Source organism: Seriola dumerili, unplaced genomic scaffold (genome assembly GCF_002260705.1).
Source record: "Seriola dumerili isolate Sdu_G_001 unplaced genomic scaffold, Sdu_1.0 BDQW01000226.1, whole genome shotgun sequence".
Classification (NCBI taxonomy): Eukaryota; Metazoa; Chordata; class Actinopteri; order Carangiformes; family Carangidae; genus Seriola; species Seriola dumerili.
In genome coordinates, this window is record NW_019174481.1 from 5,692,194 (window position 1) to 5,711,486 (window position 19,293).

At 40.5% G+C, this 19,293-nt stretch overlaps 2 protein-coding genes across 3 annotated transcripts in view; one reads left to right on the forward strand and one right to left on the reverse strand.

Moving 5' to 3' along the window:
- The first annotated feature begins 2,730 nt into the window (after positions 1-2,730).
- camk2n2 (calcium/calmodulin dependent protein kinase II inhibitor 2) lies at positions 2,731-4,231 on the forward strand. The gene is made up of 2 exons (XM_022755046.1): positions 2,731-3,279; positions 3,971-4,231. The coding sequence occupies exons 1-2, from the start codon at positions 3,111-3,113 to the stop codon at positions 4,039-4,041; spliced, it is 240 nt and encodes a 79-aa protein (XP_022610767.1). The 5' UTR covers positions 2,731-3,110; the 3' UTR covers positions 4,042-4,231.
- Positions 4,232-11,179: 6,948 nt separating this feature from the next.
- The window catches only part of LOC111228746 (endothelin-converting enzyme 2-like), a 75,135-nt gene continuing 67,021 nt past the window's right edge, over positions 11,180-19,293 (reverse strand). For both annotated transcript variants that reach the window (XM_022754765.1, XM_022754766.1), the window contains exon 4: positions 11,180-14,576. In XM_022754765.1, the coding sequence (XP_022610486.1) occupies positions 14,271-14,576 (306 nt within the window). In that variant the 3' untranslated portion in view covers positions 11,180-14,270. The remainder of the gene's footprint in view (positions 14,577-19,293) is intronic.

Here is a 19,293-nt window from a genome sequence, read left to right on the forward strand (position 1 = left end):
CATCCCTGTTTACGTCTCTGTAACTGCTTTTTGCCATGCATAGAAATAGACTTTTTGGGTTGAATCTGCCTCTAAAGATGTTAGCTGCATGTTTGCTTAGTAAGCTGTTGGTTAAAAGAAATGCTCGGGGGACTCAGTAACACGTTTTACAGGGGCCTTGCTTCTGTGGGAAGCCAGCCAGCAGGCTGGAGGTCACTTACTGTAGTTTTGATTCTGAAGTCGCCCCACATCTCATCCCCACAGGAAATCCAAGAGCCTTTCCAACACCACTGATCTCAAGACTGTCAGCTGGTCGCTTACACCGGTCAGCTGGCTGCTGAAACAGAAACAGTGCTTCAATGGAAAGGTTATTACTTGTTTATAGACAGGTCAGCTGGCCTGAGATGTTAAAACAGGTTTGGTCCAGTAATAGGCTTTCTGTCAGTTCATTATTTTAGCTTTTTATGACTCACCATATGCTGTGGGGACAGGATGTTGTAATGCAGGCTGCAACAAAAAGAAGGCAGGGAAGAATGACGTAATTTCAGATGTCGCTAATGTATAAATGATGCTGGCTCTGTCCATGGTGCTGAAGTGAAACATTTATTTTCTTCTGACACACAACCAGGAGCATATTATGTTTTTTGCTTTACTTTTCTTATCTTATCCATACAATTATGCATCTGTCCTTGCATGTCCTTCTGCTGCTGTGATGCTTTAAAGAAGTACTCCACAGATTTAGGACTTCACTTTTTAAAAAGTTGGGGGACTTACGAGGGACAGATTAAAACAGCATGATCAAAATCAAATCAGCATAGGCTGAGATATCATGCTGAGACGTTTAGTCCTTGGTATGGGTCAAGCCCTCAAAACCCTGGATACTATATTTCCCATGATGCAACCGGCTAAATATTTTAGAAAGCTCTATAACAATACAACATATTTTAGTATTATCTGTTTTGTGTGTAAAAGCTTAACTAATAAGTATTGCTGTCAGAAAGTGGAGTAAGGGAGGAGTTGCAATATCTATCTCAGAAATGTGGTAAATTAGAAGTGTCAAGTGTCATGCAATAGACATACTCTACTACTTCAGCACTGACTACTATGCAAACAAATGCCCGAAGGGCTGTTTAGGTTTGCTGCTCTGAGAAGCACTGAAAATAATCATCCACTATGAGGTTCATCTTAATAATCTTGTAGTAAATGATGGAAGGAAATCACACCCTATGATTCGACTATTTTGTCCTACAAGAGGTAATATAACGCTAAGGTATGAATCCTTTTTGCTTGATACACAATTAGCTTTTATATAATAGAGAATTTTCATCAGATAACCCAAAGAAAGGCCCACATCTTCACAGTAAACCTCAATCCATCTGTGATGTAAAATTTATTCTGATATTCAGGAGTGTTAAAATGACATAACACTCACATTAACACTCATCGCTCATTGTTAAGTCAGCAATTTTTGATTTCATTTTACTTAAATCATAAAGTCAATATAGCAATATAACAACACATGCATTGTGCACTTCGTATATATTTTGATAGTTGAATTAACAAAAAAAATGTTGTAAAATATGCACTCAGTGTTTTAATGTTTGTGAGACAAGTAGTAACTTTATTGTTATAAATTGTTATCAATTAGAGTTCACTTTACATAACAAAAAAAAAGTTATTCTGAACACAAAAACGTTTTGTTGTCTCAACACAAAACTGCCACAATTTTCTGTTTTTTCCAACTTATCATTTTTTAGTACACGTATTTGCACTGAATAGTTTTGACCCCAATTTCAAGTCCAGCTAGACAGAGGAGGCTATATTTTTAACAGTATTAAGTACAATTTTGAAAAGTGGAAAAATACTGTAAGTAAAGCTAAAATTTGGATATGAATGTTATAAGGATATCAATGTTTTCTTGTTATTGTAAGCCGAATAATGGCAACACATTTTACTGTATTTCCGTACTATGACAGTCATAGTGTTAGACTGATCTTTTAACTTTAAATGTGATGGACACTTCATGATCCCAGAGGCTCACCATCAGGAGAGGTGAACCAGGCAAATGTTTGGGGCCCCCAAAAGCAAAGGGTCTCCCAGTGGCCCCTCATAATGGCACATTTTGCAATGACAACTATAATCACTCTTAAACCTCCCATAAAGACACTATACAGTGCACTGCTGTTGCCCCAAAACCCCACTAAGTGGGGCCCCTTATGATGTGTACTGTAGCTAGTGTCAACCAAATGCCTGCATGTGAGGTGTTTAGGGGACAAAAATAAACATAAATTCCCTGTTATCATGACATAGGATTAAATGCTCAAACAACAAATTATTTGTTGTGTGATTTGAAATAAAGTTTTGTTTGACATAAATTTCCAGTCAGACTAAGGTCATATAGGACTGTTACTTTGTGTCTGGTGTAATCATAACTTTCAGGTTACTGTACTGTGATAAACTAAAGGTTTGTGTGCAAGTCCTTTCCAATAAACTTTTTAAGTTGAGTGAGTGAACTGGGATTTACAGATTTACAGTGCAAGACTAAAAGCTAGTTATGGTATTGAGCAATTTCATCTCTCGCCTGTTGATGTCCCTCTTGCTCCTCTACCACTCGGAGTCCCACTACCACACACGCGCACACACACAGACACACACACACACACACACACACACACACACACACACACACACACACACGCACACACGCACACACACGCTCGCGCTTCAAACCCGGATGGATGACTTCACCGTTCTGCCTGGGTTTCCTTTATGATCCCGGGATCTCCCACTTCCCTCACCAGACATCATCCAGTAACACAGGCGAACACAGCTCCCTCTCTCTCCCTCTCTCTCTCTCCCTCTCTCTCTCGCACACACACTCATATAACGCTGTCTCTCCCTGCAGCTGCAAACACATCGAGAGACCACAGAGAGACCACAACAGCACCCAGGACTTTAGACGCTGGCCCCTCATTTACACCGAGAGGACCTCAGCAGGAGAGACACTATCCGCTGCAACTTGCACGAAAAGGGATCTACGGCTGTATTGAGCAAATAGGCCGATAGCCACTGAGGAAGACTTTTATCTACTTTATATTTAAAACCCCCAGACGCTTCTCTGTTGTGCCACAATGTCCGAGGTGCTGCCATACAACGAGGGGAAAATGAGCGGCTACGGGGCGGACAGCGAGGTCAGCCAGATGTCCTTTAGCTGCGGACTGCAGGACACAAGCGCCTTTTTCGCTGCGTCGCAGGCGAAAAGACCCCCAAAGCTTGGACAGATCGGCAGAGCCAAGCGAGGTAAATGACGGTTCAATAAAAGGATTGACACTCAGGTTGTCACCATAACTCATACATGATCAGATATATTTGTGTGTTAAATGTAGGGATATTGCAAACATGTATTTAGGGACTTATAGTGAGTGTATTGTGTTGGTCAGTTCATTGATATTTAGTGTAATTCTCTTTAAATTTATCTTGTCTTATTGAGGATATTCTCCATATTTGTTCCTTTGAAAACGCACCACAGCATCAATACAGTAATTTTCATTGCATTGGGTTGACATCCAAACTGTTTACATACATGCATTAAAAATTATCTTCACGCAAGGACACACCCCATGTTGCACCCATCAAACAATAGGGTTAAGCAGTAAGGATAAAAGCCTGGCTCGTCGCCATTACCGGGAATGAGTTGTTTTCACCAAGTGCGCGTACGTCGACGCTGGGGATTTGCAATAGGCTAGTGCTTCAGTTAATTAATTCATTCATTTATTCACCTGCAACCGCACTACAGTCACATTTTCTCTCACTTGCTTTGGTTATTTAATGCGCCACATCCCCCTCCACTATATATAAGAAGTGGACACTAGAGAAATCGAGAGCTATAACCTATAATAAAACCCATAATAAGGGATGTTATAGAAATATCATCATGTATCTCAGCTGTCATGGTCAGTAAACATCGTCTTCCCCCTTTTTCTCTCCACAGTGGTCATCGAGGACGACCGAATAGACGAGGTCCTGAAGGGGATGACAGACAAGTCTTCACCCGGCGTGTAAACGTGAACGATGCCTTGCAGACTTTTTTAATTTTGATCACCGATTTGAAGCACTTGTCGGCTGTGCATGTTCGAGGATTGCAGGAGAAAACGGCAGCACGAAGCGAGGATGGGATGATGATGATGATGATGATGATGATGATGAAAGGGAATGAAAAAAAAGGCGAAGAGGGGAAAATGGAGAAAGGAAAAGAAATGAAGGAAGAGAAAGAGAGATGAAGAAAGAATGAGAAAGAGAGAGAAAGACTCTGGAAAAGACCAAGATTTATCATGGGATTGCTGGCAATTCTTCAAACGAATCCCGATTTTAACTACTGCTGCGCAGCAAGATGTTGAGATGGCGGACACTGCTCTGTATCTCAACCTCTGCTGACTTTAATGATGGATGAACTTGTCATTACTTCACGACCATCTCTTTTTTTCCTTTCCAAAAGCGCTGTAAGAAACTAAAATACTGCAACTGGAGGCTGATGCTAAATCCCAGCCCTATTTCAATAAGTTGTACAGTAGGTAGGCTAAGCTCTCAAACACCCGACACCCCCACCTCCCCCCTCCTTACTCTTCCTCCCTCACCTCTTCCTCCTGTAGGCTTTGCTTTGTTGACTCAGTCGGCGACGGTGCATTCAAGGGAGCTGTCCTTTCAGCACTGGTCCAATGCATTCCTGTTGCTGCTAACGCTTTTAAAAAAAACAAAAAAAAAAACAGACCAACCAAACTCTTGAGTCTACTAAATAGAGGAGACCCATTGTATGTAAAAACATATATCCGAGGATGGTGCAATGTTAATATTTTCTGTAGTAGAAGCCCATTAGTTTTTGTTTTTTTGGCCCTTAAACAGCATTAGGTCAGAGATTAAACCTAAACCACAGGCTACATTCTTCTTCTTGCATTACCCATCAGTGGTTAAAGGTGCAAGCTGGCACCTTCATGTAGCTGATCTACACCTGCACATATCTTTTTTGCCCCCCCCCCCCTTTTTATTTTTTGTTTTGCATTTTCAAATGCTCAGATATCTACAGAGGCCAGCAGAGATGTGGAAATTATAGTAAATGTTTAAAATAATAGTCATGAAATTGATGGGAAAAAATATGCTTTCTATAATTTGGTTATTTTAATTTTTGCAATTATTCGTGTTTTGTCTTCTATAAATTGAAAGTTTTTCTCCATCTATTTGCATGAACTTTCACTCCGGTGCCAACACAGGTGCCACCACTCTTACCCTGGCACGCTTCTTTTTAACAAAAGTCATATTTGTATTTTTATATCTAAATATTTGTTATTTAAATGATATGCTAGTCTATCGTCTTACAATTCATCAACAAAAATATTTCTACTTCAGAGAGGATATACAGGATGAGACTAAGCTTCATAGAGGAGAATCTAAGTTTTTGGTGGACTGGTCTCATTCTATATCAGAGGTTGGATGTTTTTTAAAGACTAACTGAATGTGTCTGGGGTTTTTTGCACACATCAATGTTAAACTATTATTAAGAAATCGTATACTGTGACTTGAGCTTCGTTGATGAATTTGTTAGAAAATGGCAGTTTTAGAGTATATTGCACTGTTTACGAGTATCCTCAAATAACACGTTGTTATTTGACCGACTTTGGACATTACAGTTTTTGTTTTTTAATTTTGTTTATTTTGTACCATTATTTTAAAGAAACTGGATATGGTTTGTTGTGCATGAAACCTTAATATTTTCAATAATGAAACATTGTTTTATGAAGCAAAAAAGCAACAAAAATGTCATGACATTCTAAGAATGAGTCATTGTATATTATGATGCCATTTTCACTGTATTTGGTGAATTAATAAATGGTGAAAGAAAATGTTAATGTGATTCTTTGGCATGGCTTTTGTACCAAGACATTTTTACTAAAATTTCAATGGAAGATGGCAAACAATGGGCCAGCATCACTGTGGCTTCAGCTTGTTCTTTGATTAAAAAGAAGAAAAACAAAACAGAGTTTATCATCTCACCAGATTTAGTATGAAAAACAAAGTTTAGATCTTTAGTGGAAACAAAATATACACAAAAATGCCACCCCCGCCACACATATTTCTCTGTAGCTTTGGGCATCAGTGAAAGTCTGGACTAGACCTCTAGAGCCATCACCTCAGTGACAGTAAATACTGATTCTTAATTAAAGAGCGGGAAAGAAACAGGGATCCATCTGTTAAGCTGTTAAACAGCTCTGTGCTGGCCTACACTGGTGAATCCATTAAACCACAGACCCCTGGGGAGCCACGACTGGCCACATGATCATCTATCAAAGTCTGGCTGTACAGTGTCCTCATACAGTGGATCTGCAGCAGGCATGAAACACTTGCTTTAGTTTGTGCCACGATGTTGATGCACCAAGAAAAACCTATGTAAAGCACATTATGTAGAACAGCCTTAAAAATCAAGTATCCAACATGTACTTTGGTTCATTATCATGTTTCCCCTTTTTTGTCCAAAGTACCTACGCAGGCCTATCATGATGGCCTTCATGGAATTGTTTGACAGCAGAGAGGACACAGTGGATGGAGTAAATCCACATAGGTCATAGTTATCCTGGAAGATCTGTTCAAGCTTGGCATCTTTTTACCTTTGTCCTGTATTTTCATCAAGTTTGCATTCATGCAACAACCATCTGGAGTGACAGGAACTGGACATTTTCAACATTTAACCACATCCTTTAGCTTTTTGTTGACTTTTTGCTAGTTACTTTCCACATACGCTCAATCACAACAATTTGTATAAAGGTGTTACAACTGATTCAGACTGATAAACTACTAACATAGAAGGTGTCTATAACAATAAATATGCCAACTATCAGCATGACAGCCACTTGTAATGCAAACACAAATATGTTGATATATTTCTTTATGCAATCATAATTTGTGTTATTTTTTGAATTAGACAAGCCACTCCACAATCTTTCCCCTGGGTGTGAAGCACTGTTGTTTTGCATCAACACTTTCTGTGAAATTAGGTGAAACTGTCAGGTGGAAGAAAAGGTGAAGAATATTGTAATACACTGCTTGCCAGCAGTATCAGGCCGGAAAACGTGTCAGCTGATATCACCCCTCCTCCACCTGTGCTACACAAACCTGCGCTGTACTGAATAATAAAAATGAATTTCCTTGTAAAACAGAATTTTCCTGGAAATCACACTGCAGATATGACATTTGGGAAAACATCCACAGTATCAGGACACGTCTATAAAAAGCTACATGTTGCGACAACAATGATCCTTATATTACTCTGAATTGCACTTCACTCTAATAACAGCACATCAACACAACACAACACGTCATCAGTGTAACCATCAGTGAGATTATTGACTGTCCTGATAACATCAGCACCGGACTGAATGAACACATAGTGCTATCGATCATATTGTTGTTGTGGATGTCGTGCGTGCGTGTGTGTGGGCCTGTCTGAGGCCTTGGACAATTACACTTTACACAGTAATGGGCAGGACTGGAAGGCCGGAACCGGACTGACATATTTGGGCAGATATTGAATTGTGTCAGCCCTGCCATACACCTCTCGCTGTCATGAATCTGATTGTGGATGTGTGACTTTTACAGTGATTCACTGAAGTCCTACTATACAGTGCTGCAGTATGGCACATTCTTCAGTGCTGTAATCTTATTCGTAATTTTGCAATTTTCAGGTTCAAAAACTTTATAAAAATGTGTCTAAATCAAAATGTCAGCAACTATTCAGAGCCTATAGGCTTAACACTGCTGAGTTTAAATAAATCTGCATCAGGAATATGTTGGTGGATAAGTAATAAAAAAAAGTTGAGGAATAAAGATATGTTTGAGATAATTTAGAAAAGGTGTCTAAACAACATATATCGCTTTCTGTGTAAGAATTCGCCACAGTTTGTGCCTCTCATGTATTACATTACATTGTAGTCACTATTTCCAGAAAATAACTACCCAGCAATCTTTGAAAATTGCAGAAGGTTGGTTGACAACAATAATCTCTGTTCCAAAGGTTTTTCTGGAATCCTCAAAGATGTTTCTAATCTTGATTAAAAAAGATTATCATGTCTGTCTTCTTCTTCATCATCATCATCATCATCATCATCATCATAATCATATGTGTGTGTATATACAGTATACATACACACACACACACACACACACACACACACACACACACACACACACACACACACACACACACACACACTTTTAGTTATGGTCTTTTATTTGGATTTGCTGATAAAAAAAAATATCTGCAAAAGTAGGATGTCAGACTGGAAAATCTCAGGCAACAACTAATGAGCTGTTGCCCTCTGATGAGACTTAAATTCACTCATCATTTTGCAGCTCTAAGGGTCAGAGGTCAGTTAGCTGTAGCTGTAACCCAGGGTCATTGTGGCTGACCTGGCAGATGGGCTGGGTGCACAGGCCATGCTTGGGTCAACACAGACATGCTGAAGACGCCATCTTGTTGGACAGTCACTGTGTAACCACACACAAAGACATCACATGACAAAACATTCAGACGTCCATGAGTGGAAAACAAAATGCTAAAGCAGCAGCACAGACAGACCACTGCAAATGTCAAGGGCCATTGTATCTCGTGTCGTTGTCTTTCAATTACATGAACACACACATGGCTAAGAGCAAAGCCTTGGTTCTAGGTTCAAATTGAGCGTGTGTGCTGGGGACAGAGAGCTTTGATCTGATTCTACTTTCACCCCGTCCTGAGTGGACGTCCATTAATATTCCTCCTCCAGTTACATAAGCCTGCCATACAGTATATTATGCCATTATGCTGCCCCAAGGGAGATGGGCAGATATACAGAGCTGTTGAAAGCAGCAGCAGCGCTTTCAACAGTCCACACTGCATCTAATGCCGGTGATTCCCTCCATCCTATCTACACTGATCTGTAGCAATAGGCTGTAGATTAAAAGAAAATTCCACTTAATTCCAATTTATTTTCATAGTTTTAGCCATAACCATCTGTACTCAAAAGTAATTACTGAGATCTGGGGATGCATCGTCTGACAAAGCTAGAATGAGCAAGATGTTTCCTCTTATGTAGAAGAAATATGTCTTTCATTCTGTCCTGTCCAGTTGATCATCTAGTGGCTGCTCAGATTTACGAGGCTGGTAGCCACTGATCTAAACCACTTAATCTGGGGTTAAAACCCTGAAAGCCGGCAACCCTGAAACATAAATAATAAAACCTCATCACAGAAGAAAACTGAGTGTGTACACAATTACGATACATTAGACAGTTATGAGCTAGCATTACAGCTAATCAAAGCAAATATTTCAGTTAGCGACTATAATGAAGCCAGTGGTGTAATCCATTGCAGACCTTTACCGCACTAATTTACATTTGCTTGTGGGACTGTGAACTGTATTAGCCATACCTCTTTATTCTTTTAGGGTCATGAGGGGGCTGGAGTCAATCCCAGCTGACATTGGACAAGGGTGGTTTACCCCCTGGACAGGTCGCCAGTCTATCACTGGGCTGAAATATAGAGACAAACAATCATTCACACTCACATTCACACCTACAAACAATTTATAGTCGCCAATTAACCTTACCTGTATGTCTTTGGATTGTGAGAGGAAACTGGAGCACCCAGAGGAAAGCTGCGCAGAACATGGAAGGAGAACAGGCACTGTGCCACCATGGCGCCCTGACTGTGAAATAATTCATTTCTTTCAATCTGTGTGACCTGAACTTCAAGATAGCTCTTGTGAAGTGTGAACTTGGACAACACTGTATGTTTACCACAGGTAGACTGGGTAATAATTTTACTGTTTGCTTTGGTTTTTATCTTCCAAATAAACCTGGCTAACCTGGGGGATTTCAGAAATTAACTTTGTTAATACAGCATTTTTATTGCCGGTAGGACTGATGGCTACAAAAATAAGATCGAGGTTGTATGAAACCAGAATTTCCCTTTAAGAAGCTGAGTGCAGCTGCAGTAAAGAGGCCATAGTACTGGCATTAGTGCTGTGTCAAAATTCAGTTGAAACGCAAACAGACAATTTGGCAGAAAAAAAAACTGAGCTGTAGACCTTTTAACTTGCATGAGACCTCGCAGAGAGGATGGGGTGGTGGAGTTGAGAATACGAGTGTTGAGTAAAAGAGAGACAGAAAGACAAGAGAAAGACAGACAGAGAGGGAGAGAGAGAGAGAGAGAGACAGAGGCATTGAGCATGCAGTAGATTAGTGTTGTTACTGCCCTTGGGCAACAGAGCATGGAGGACAATTAGCAGCAGGTGAGAAAATTCTAGCTCTACTATCTCGACTAGACATTAATACACAACACTCTATATTAAATCAAAGGTTCAGACACCTGGATAAGAAAGGTGATCAGCTGAAGAGGCAGAAACTGCAAAGAAAAGGTTTGTGTTTAAGAAAAAATGATGACTAAACCTCTCCTGAATGAGGCCTGTGCCCTGCTCTGTGGTTATATAACTTAAGTCCAGTCAAGTTAAATCTCACTGTCGGGGTCTCTGCCACTGCACATCAGTCAGACTAAGGGAGCTGAAAACCAAATTTAAGGACTGCTGAATTTCAATATTCATATATTGACAGAGCAGAAATGGAAGCAGAAATGGAAAACGAGGGAAAGGGGAGGGGGGGGGGGGGACATCATGCTTTGGAAGGAAAAATAGAGGAGAAAAACTAACTCCACATGAGCAGCCATCCTCCATCCATCCACAGTGAGCACTGAATCCATCAGATGGTTTTATGTCCTTGCGCTGCAGTGGGCTGCTATTTCCCCCTCCCCCTCCCCAAGTCTCCATTGTCAATATCAAACCCACTGCCACTTAAGACTTACATAAGCACCCTCCTGTCATCCACCCTGCCAGGCCGAACAGGGGCCAGGCTGTTTTTTTTTTTTTAAAACCCTCCTGTTCAGATAGTCAGAGCATTGCACCCATTCGTCACCATGGAAACCAGATAATAGCCAAACTATCCAATGGGGGTTTACCCAGAGTGAGATTTATACCATCACTGTCTGATAGTGATACAGACTCGTCAATCAAGGCTACAAGTCAAACCTTAGGAAATAAGAGTGTGGTACTGTTATTTGGGAATCTTTTACTCGTATAAAACACACACGAAGATATAAAAAAAATTTTATTTTTATTTGCTCTTAAAAGTTCAGTCTTCACAACACCTACTACATGGACCTTGTGATGAGACTGTTTTGTGCTGTTTCCCAGATCAAAAATAAACTTTCATTCTCAACTATTTAGCCAATAAGTTTGCTAAATCTGACCACAGAACAGTAATTATCCAACACTACCCCAGGCAACCCAAAAAAGGCACAGCAGGCTGTCAGGCTTTGTATTTCTCCACATGTCAAAGTGATGTGCAAGGAGTTGTGGTAAGAGCGATACTTGGCATTTCAAGAGTTTGGAGGAGGGTCTCTTTATTTCCCAGCCTTTCCAACACAAAAAGCACATAAGCAAAAGTGTATGGAATGGATTAAATGGTGTGTTTATCCAGTCTAATGTAAACTGCAACAGTTAGCAATTAGCTAACTAGCTTACTATCTACAGTAGTACGCCAGCTTTACTTCAAAGGCCAAAGAGCACATCATTCATTACTTGGTGGTATTACAGCTTATGTTATGAAAGATGAAGACTTGAACATTCATTGTGCAGTATTTCCCTCAGAGTTTTGGGTAACGTTAGCAGGTCTGTCCTGCTCTTTGCTGGATTTGGGGAAGTTAACCAGCAATAGTGTGAAGTTGGGCAAAAACATCATCCTAAAAGCATTTTCTCTTGTGAACTTATTTGAGTAGTAGAGTTTTTGAAAATATGAGAAAGTGTGCAAGCTAAAGCAAAGAGGGTTATGTCAGAAAAAAAGCAACAGAGCTTATGTTTTTCATATTCACAATGCCGCAATGTCTTCTTCTGAGAGATGCTCTCGAAAAGCTTTACACTCAGTCATTTAGCATGATAACATGAAATTTGCTACTCAGTACATATTTAAGACTCCTTTCACAAGATTCTCGTTTTTCAAATGAGTCAGCATGTGCATGAGTCACTCATCAAAAAAGTCAGCAAGAAACAGAAATTTTCGACCAGCTCCTGGTGTCAATCGTTAGCTTAACTAGCTGGCTAGCCACAGCTGATCTGCCAGCAACAGTTGTCATTTCAGCTGGTAAAAATCAACAGTCGCCAACTAGAAATAAAAAGCCTGAGCAGCCAGAACAGCTTCTCAATAGACCTTGTAGTGAGATTGTTTAGTTAACATTAAAGTTAAAGTCAAATAAACTACCATGTTAACACCATCAAGAAAATCATGGAAAGGAAGACAAGCCATCTGAAAAATCACACACCTTTTTTTTTTTGAGTCTTAAAAATAGGCAGTAATTAGATCTCAGTGGAGAATTAAAAATAAATGATTTCTACTTTATTAATGTGGTCCCCCCTCCAGTCACCAGCCTTCCTGCCTGTCTGCACGCCTGGCTCTCTCTCCCCTCTCTGGTCTATATTTAAGCAGCAGAGAGCACAGGACCCGAGACTCATCTCATGTTTCCTCAAGAAATAACACGCAGGGTGAGCTATTACTTGTATGTACATGTGTATGTTCCCTCAAGCAGCCTCAGTGTGCTTGACAGACAGGTGTGTCAAACACTGCGTATCTCCATTAGCAGCTTTTGTCTGGAATCTAATCCAGACGTGGGACAGATGCAGACAACCCCAACTTAAGGGGACACGCTGACTGACATATTAATAGACTTTAACACGGACTTTACATGCAGGCTGGTGCTGCTGTTATGTACTCTGTCTAGACATGCCAGTTTGTCTTGCAAATTGCGTAACACTGACAGGCTCGTACTGCACTACAGAATCAGAGACTGTTCAATCTTTCTGATACACAGGCAGACAGGACACTAGCATGTGAAATTGGCTGATGGCTGATTAAAGTGCCTATTATGAACTGCACGAGAACAGAGGATGATGGTAGCATAGACAGAAAACTATGGCACAGAGAAGATAAGCTGTGATGACTCGTTGTTAAAATGGAAACAAATCGTTCCATAACAATCACAATTAAACTGACTGTTTAAATGACACAAATATTAAAAAACAAATATAAAACAATGTCTACGATAGGGTAAAGTGAATTTGTTTTACTGTGGTGGGTTTACTGAGGTAGTTTTTCCTTCAGTACCTCTGGTTATATTGGGCCATTTCAGATACGACTGCTGTTAAGAGGCAGACGGAGGCACGGGTTCTGTGGTGTTGTGTCTGTGCCTGATTTCTTTGCACCGTGAGCTCCAGGTCTGACCAACCATTCATTGGCCATTTTGAATCTAATGGACCCAGTCACTAACAGAAACACCCTATACATACGGAGACTTAAAGCAAGAAATTTATTTGGCTTCGGCATTAGCAAAGTGCCTTAAGCTGATAGCGCTCTGAATGTTGCAGTTTACTTTTGCTGCAACTGCTGTAACATTAAGAAATGTGAGGTGGAGAAAGTGCCTCAAGAAGAGAGGGTAGTTTACACATTTTCAGACTTGTAGGTGACTTTTTGGAGCTGTGATACAAGTAGTTTCCAAGATTTTTTAATTGATAAGTTAGTTAGGTTTTTTGTTTGTTTTTGGTTTTCCAAAAGGAGGGGGATATTTTGTTTTATTGATTTTTTTTATTTTTTATTTGGCACAAACATTTTCTCCAGGTCTCCCCATGTTTAGAGAACCGTTTTGTCCATGTAATATCAGAATATAAACGTGTATTGTAAATGGTCTGTAAGTGTAAATAAATACCACACATTTTCTTTTGATCAGTCACTACTTTTTCTTAAACATCCTGTTGGATTTGAGCATCTATGTGGGAAAATAACTTTATTTTTTAGCAGTCAAGCCATATATCAGGTTTAGTTTTATGTTTAGTTTAAAATGGACATTTCATCTAGTTTCTTTAAAAATTTCTCTGTTGAATTTAAAGAAAATGTATCTTGATGTATACTGTATCTCTTTCTTGGTAGAAATCTACATATAACATGGCATAAGGTTTCATTTGTGCTATACAACCCAGGTCGTGTGTAAAACAAGTCCACACAGATATGATATCCATATGAACGTCTCTGCCCTGACGACAATTAAAAATGCTCAGTAGTTCATTTTTATAAAACGTTTCTGTCATATTTGTTAGGGTGGAGAATTTTGAGTTTCTGAGGTCTCAGGGATAATGTATTCCTAAGATTGCTTTAGATGATCCAGTCATTTTACAAGTCAATATTAGACAGGAAGTCTTCTTTATCCTCATTTTGTGTTGTGGCGATCCTAGTAGGTGTGGATTTGGTGTCCTCGAGCAGATTTTTCTCCAGTAGCTTTTTCTCCAGAGCTGCATCCTCTGGACTAAGCTGCTCTCCTTTGGTCATCACATAAACAAAATATTGAAAGCCTTCTCCATAACTGTACTGTTTGATCGACCAGTTGTACTCGGTGCGAGCATAGAGGCGTTTCCTGAAGAAGGGCTGGGCGAAGGTAACAGACACAAACCGTCCTCCGGGCTTCAAGCATCGGCTGATCTGGGAGGAGAAGGAGGAGAGGAAGAGTATTAGGAGACATTCCCGCTATACTACATTACCACCAAGACCCGTACCATTATATTTCTCTCCACCACTATTATTACCAGCGATCTCTGTCACATAAGCAGCCAGTTGCTGAATTATTTGAGACTGACAGGATAATTTATATGTTACGAGTTTTAAAGGGAAGCTACGTTTTATACAACTTGAGTATTCATTTTGTAGCTCTGGACATTCGTTCTGTTGGTTTTGATAAGTTTGTACTGAGTTAATTACTGAAATCTGGGACTGGGGTGAAATTACAAAAAAAGGGTCCAAAGGGGGCAAGGAGTAAACACTTGGGTTAATCACATTCAGAAGAGAGGACTACATCTAAGCTGGCGGTTATAAACCTGTATAATTGACTGAGAGCTCTTCTCTTTTTTTTTTGCTGCATTGGAGATTTCAGCAATTACTTTGTCAAGTACAATGTTATCATAACCAATAGAATTGAGGGCGAGAGCAATGACAAGAAAAACCCAAGTGATTACAAATTTCAGTTTTTGTTAAGGAAATGAAACGCTGTGGGAGAAGCGACTCGCTGAATTAAATCCAAATCTGAGTCAGAAAACAACTCAGTGACTCCTTGTTGCTTGTTAAATATCTTAAGGTTGAATCCCACCTAGGTCATAGACACGTCTGTTCATCTGTCAAATACCACACTCCCTAAAATCAGCCTCTGTCCAAACAGGCACATGGATCGCTGTAAGCCAGAGCAAGCACTGAGCTTTTCAGTCCACAGTGTTGGCTGCTTAGCCATGCAGTCTGATAACACGGTGTGACAGCACGAAAACTGTGAGGGTCCCTCCATATGAATAATTGTTGTTCTGGGTCCATCACCCTTTCCAGTGTTGATCCTTCGTGTGAGGTACACGTGTGCATCAAGACACAGTAAGCTTCACGAGAGCTCAGGCAAAAGAATGTGCACACACACTCACACACACACACACACACACACACACACACACACACACACACACACACACACACACACAGAATATGAACACTGACACAAACACAAGCACGCAGAGACACTTTTAGCTACACTTTGGCAGGGAGCTTCTCCAGAGACAGAAGTGTGTGTGGGAGTGAAGGGACAGAATCTGCAGAACACTGAGCGAAAAAACTTTTTATGTTCAATATAACAAACATGTCAGCAAGGTTGACATCTCCAAATACAGTGTTAGAGAATGATTACAGGCCTACAGTAGATTTAAATGTAACAAGTTGGTATGACCCTGCTCATAAGTAATAACTATTTCTCAGAGTAGGGGATCTGAGTCACGTGACTTGGACTTGAGTAAGATTCAGGTCACGAATCTGGAGACAAAATCTGCACTTGACAAAATCAAAAAAGTCTTGCAGCTAGACTCTGACTTTAATTCTGACGGCTTGTGAGTGACTTCTCTTGGACTTCCCCAAGACCATAGATCAGAAATTATGCAATTAAAAAGCGCATCAAACTGACTCATTTTCATAAGCAGCCAGTGATACCTTGGAGAGAATTTAAATGAAGTGACAATGCTGCGGTCAACCAAAAAACAGGCGGCAACATGCGAAACATCCAGCTCAGCAACCACAGATGGAGGTGTGAAAACTTTCAACACATTAGGCTTCACAAAGAACAATAACTTGAGGCTAACAATGTTCTCCAACAGCTATGGTCTTAAACCAACATTAGCTACAGATTAGCATTTGGTAATTACCTTAGAAAATATGGAATAAACGAGCCCTTGACACAGGGTGGTAACAAACTCATTGTGTCTGAGATTGAGCAGCTTACATGTTGTGTTTTAAAATCAGCAGCGTTTAACGTTAGCTATCTGTTGTTGGTGACCAGGTGCAAGGTTGACCTAATGTTGCCGCTGCATAATGACATAATGTTTAGGACTCAAACACAAAGTTCAAGATGTGGACTGGACTTGTTGGTCTTGACTTGGGACTTCCATGAGATACGTTTGAAAGCTCTGGAAATAGCTAGTAGGTGAAATATTGTATGAGCAATCAATACAACATGGACATCTGCTGTTCCAAGGTTTCAGTGAACCAAATATAGACACGTAAAAATTGCTCTAGAGACAAAATAAAAACATTTCCTTCATATATGCAATAAGCTTAACTAATTCATGAAGCCGTGATATATATATATATATATACACACACACACACACAGTACATGGATGTGTAGTGAGAAGCTACTGCATGGTCTCTGTGGATGGCTCCGTGGCTGGGCTTTGAAGACAAGAGTCCCTCTGGTGCTCAGCTCACGTGTGACTAACATGAAAGCTGGCATGGTAATGTCATGCAGGCAACCAGGATGGAGTAGTTGTGGTCTGTACAGTAAGCTGCACAGTAAGCTGTGGTGGACACACCCCCCCCACACCCCACCACCACCACCACCCACAATGCTGTCCTGGGTTCTTTGGAGAGAAGATATCCTCAGAGATGAGCACGTGTATTCCGCTCTTCTCACATGATTGCTCTCCACCAGCGAGCAGCCCGAGCATGAATTATTCACTCTCCACTGTGACATGGAGGAAAAGCAAGACAAAGCGTGGAGCGGTCATTGGATATGGTGTAAAATTAGTAATATAATGCACAGAAACGAGAGAGAGCAGGGCAGGGAGCGCTAGATTAGAGAGAACCTGGCAAAGTATTTAGAGCTGAAGTTATGACAGTCATAAATAATGGGCTGGATTACATTTTCTTTTCAAAACCCATCTCTAGACTTGGGTGAGTAGGTAAAGTCTCACATTTGATGAGCAGAAATACTGTATCTTTTCAGGAAAAACGTTGCTTGTACATTACTTTGCGCTGAATGCAGGAATACTTTGGAAGTCTATAATTTTAAAGGAACAATCCACAAGACGGCTAACAAGCATATTTCCTTACTTACTGGAGACTTTGTATCCAGTACAGAGACACGTCCGGGATGTTGCTAACCCAGATTTAAACTTCTAGTCTAGTTTACATGTTGTGCGCCTGGACAGTGAGACTTACCAGCTTTTTGCAACATTGTAGGAAAAGCATAAACCTGCACTGTGCTAAATTTGACTTTTGAAATTTTGTAAGTCAATTCTCCGAGATGTTGCTGGTCAAGAAAGAGCTCCTCTTATAATGTTGTTCTTGCTGACGCATACAACAATTAGCAACATTAGCATTAATCAGGTGTTGTGTTTCTGGCCTCCTGACATACTGTATGTATGCCTGGTATTTACTCTGCATTTAGTCGTTATTTAGTGTACCCCAAAATATCTGGGTCTATATATGTGCTGTATATTTGATTTCTACGTTAAGCTGCTATTTGGTGTTTGGCAGACAGAGTAAGGTGTGTTTACTGGAGCTTTGCTGCTGAAAACACCTGAGGTTGACAAGACTGGACCATGCAGTAAATATGTGAGCTGTAAAACCAAAACATTTAGCTAAAAGTGGCTAAAAGCTCTGCAGAACTGCCTGTTATTTCTTTGTAACTCTGGTGCTATGAGTGACCCTTTAAGTGATTTTCAGTGCCAGTTTTGAAAATATTGCAGGTTTAAAATTGACACACCAACTGAGAAAAAGGTGAGCATATTTTTTCCCTTTTCATTTAAAACTGCACGATGAAAGATTCCTCGGTTCGGGTGGAGCCCTCAAGAGGCTTCACTGAGTGAGTAAACTGGAGCGTGAGTCCTGATTTCACCCCTTCAGCCATTATTCATGACATTAAGATGTATGGGTTCTCTCGCCGTACCTGGGCAGTGTAACTCCAGACCCTTATGTCACAGGTGACTGGAGGACTGACGTCACTGCAACCCAAGACAACACTGAACTATAGCGAACAAGTCAGCTACAACCATGGTCGCTTGACAGCTCGGCTGGCAGTTGGAGGACAGCTTGAACAATAAATTACATCATATTTTAGGCCATTTTGCAAAAAATGACACATAGTCACACATCATGTTACCCTGTCCATCTTTATGTGTTTGCAGGATTACTGATCCAGAGTCTTACACTCAGCATTGGGCATCTATACATACGCAGGAAATCCTTACGAAGAGGAGGATGATGTATTGAGTGTGGTGAGTCACATTTGTACACATTCTGTACCATCAGCACGCGCACAATGACAACAGTTCTGGCACTATGTAAATCATCCACCCACACATCAGAGTGGTGGTATTATTATGATAAAGGATCAGCCGTGGCAGGTCTGCTCGGATGTGATGTTTTGCTCTGAGCGCCACAGATATATTAGTGTTTTACTCACAGGAAAGATAAGAGGTCATTTTTCAGGACAAGCAGATAAGTTTTATTGTACCCAAATTCAGAGTCTCACATCTGAATCAACAGGTGGATGAAGGCTACACCCAAACACTGTGTCAGTATTCAATCCATCCACACACACTCAGACATCTGTAAGCTGATCCTAAGTGGGCCACAGGGCTTCTCCAAGAGAACAGAGGAAACCACTCTGTTAGCGCCCATCTTCACACACACACACACACACACACACTCTCTATTGAAACAATTCCACGACATACACACTCCACGCACACACACACACACACACACACACACACACACACACACACACACACACACACACACACACACACACACACACACACACACACAGCATCATTGCTTCTCCTGAATTATTCAATGTGGTGGTGGAAGCTTGTGTCTAAGTGACCTGACC

Excerpts from the sequence above, each read along its gene's own strand:
- camk2n2 (XM_022755046.1), top strand. The coding sequence starts at position 3,111 with ATGTCCGAGGTGCTGCCATACAACGAGGGGAAAATGAGCGGCTACGGG. Across the intron at positions 3,280-3,970 it reads GATCGGCAGAGCCAAGCGAG|TGGTCATCGAGGACGACCGA; the intron begins GTAAATGACGGT and ends TTCTCTCCACAG.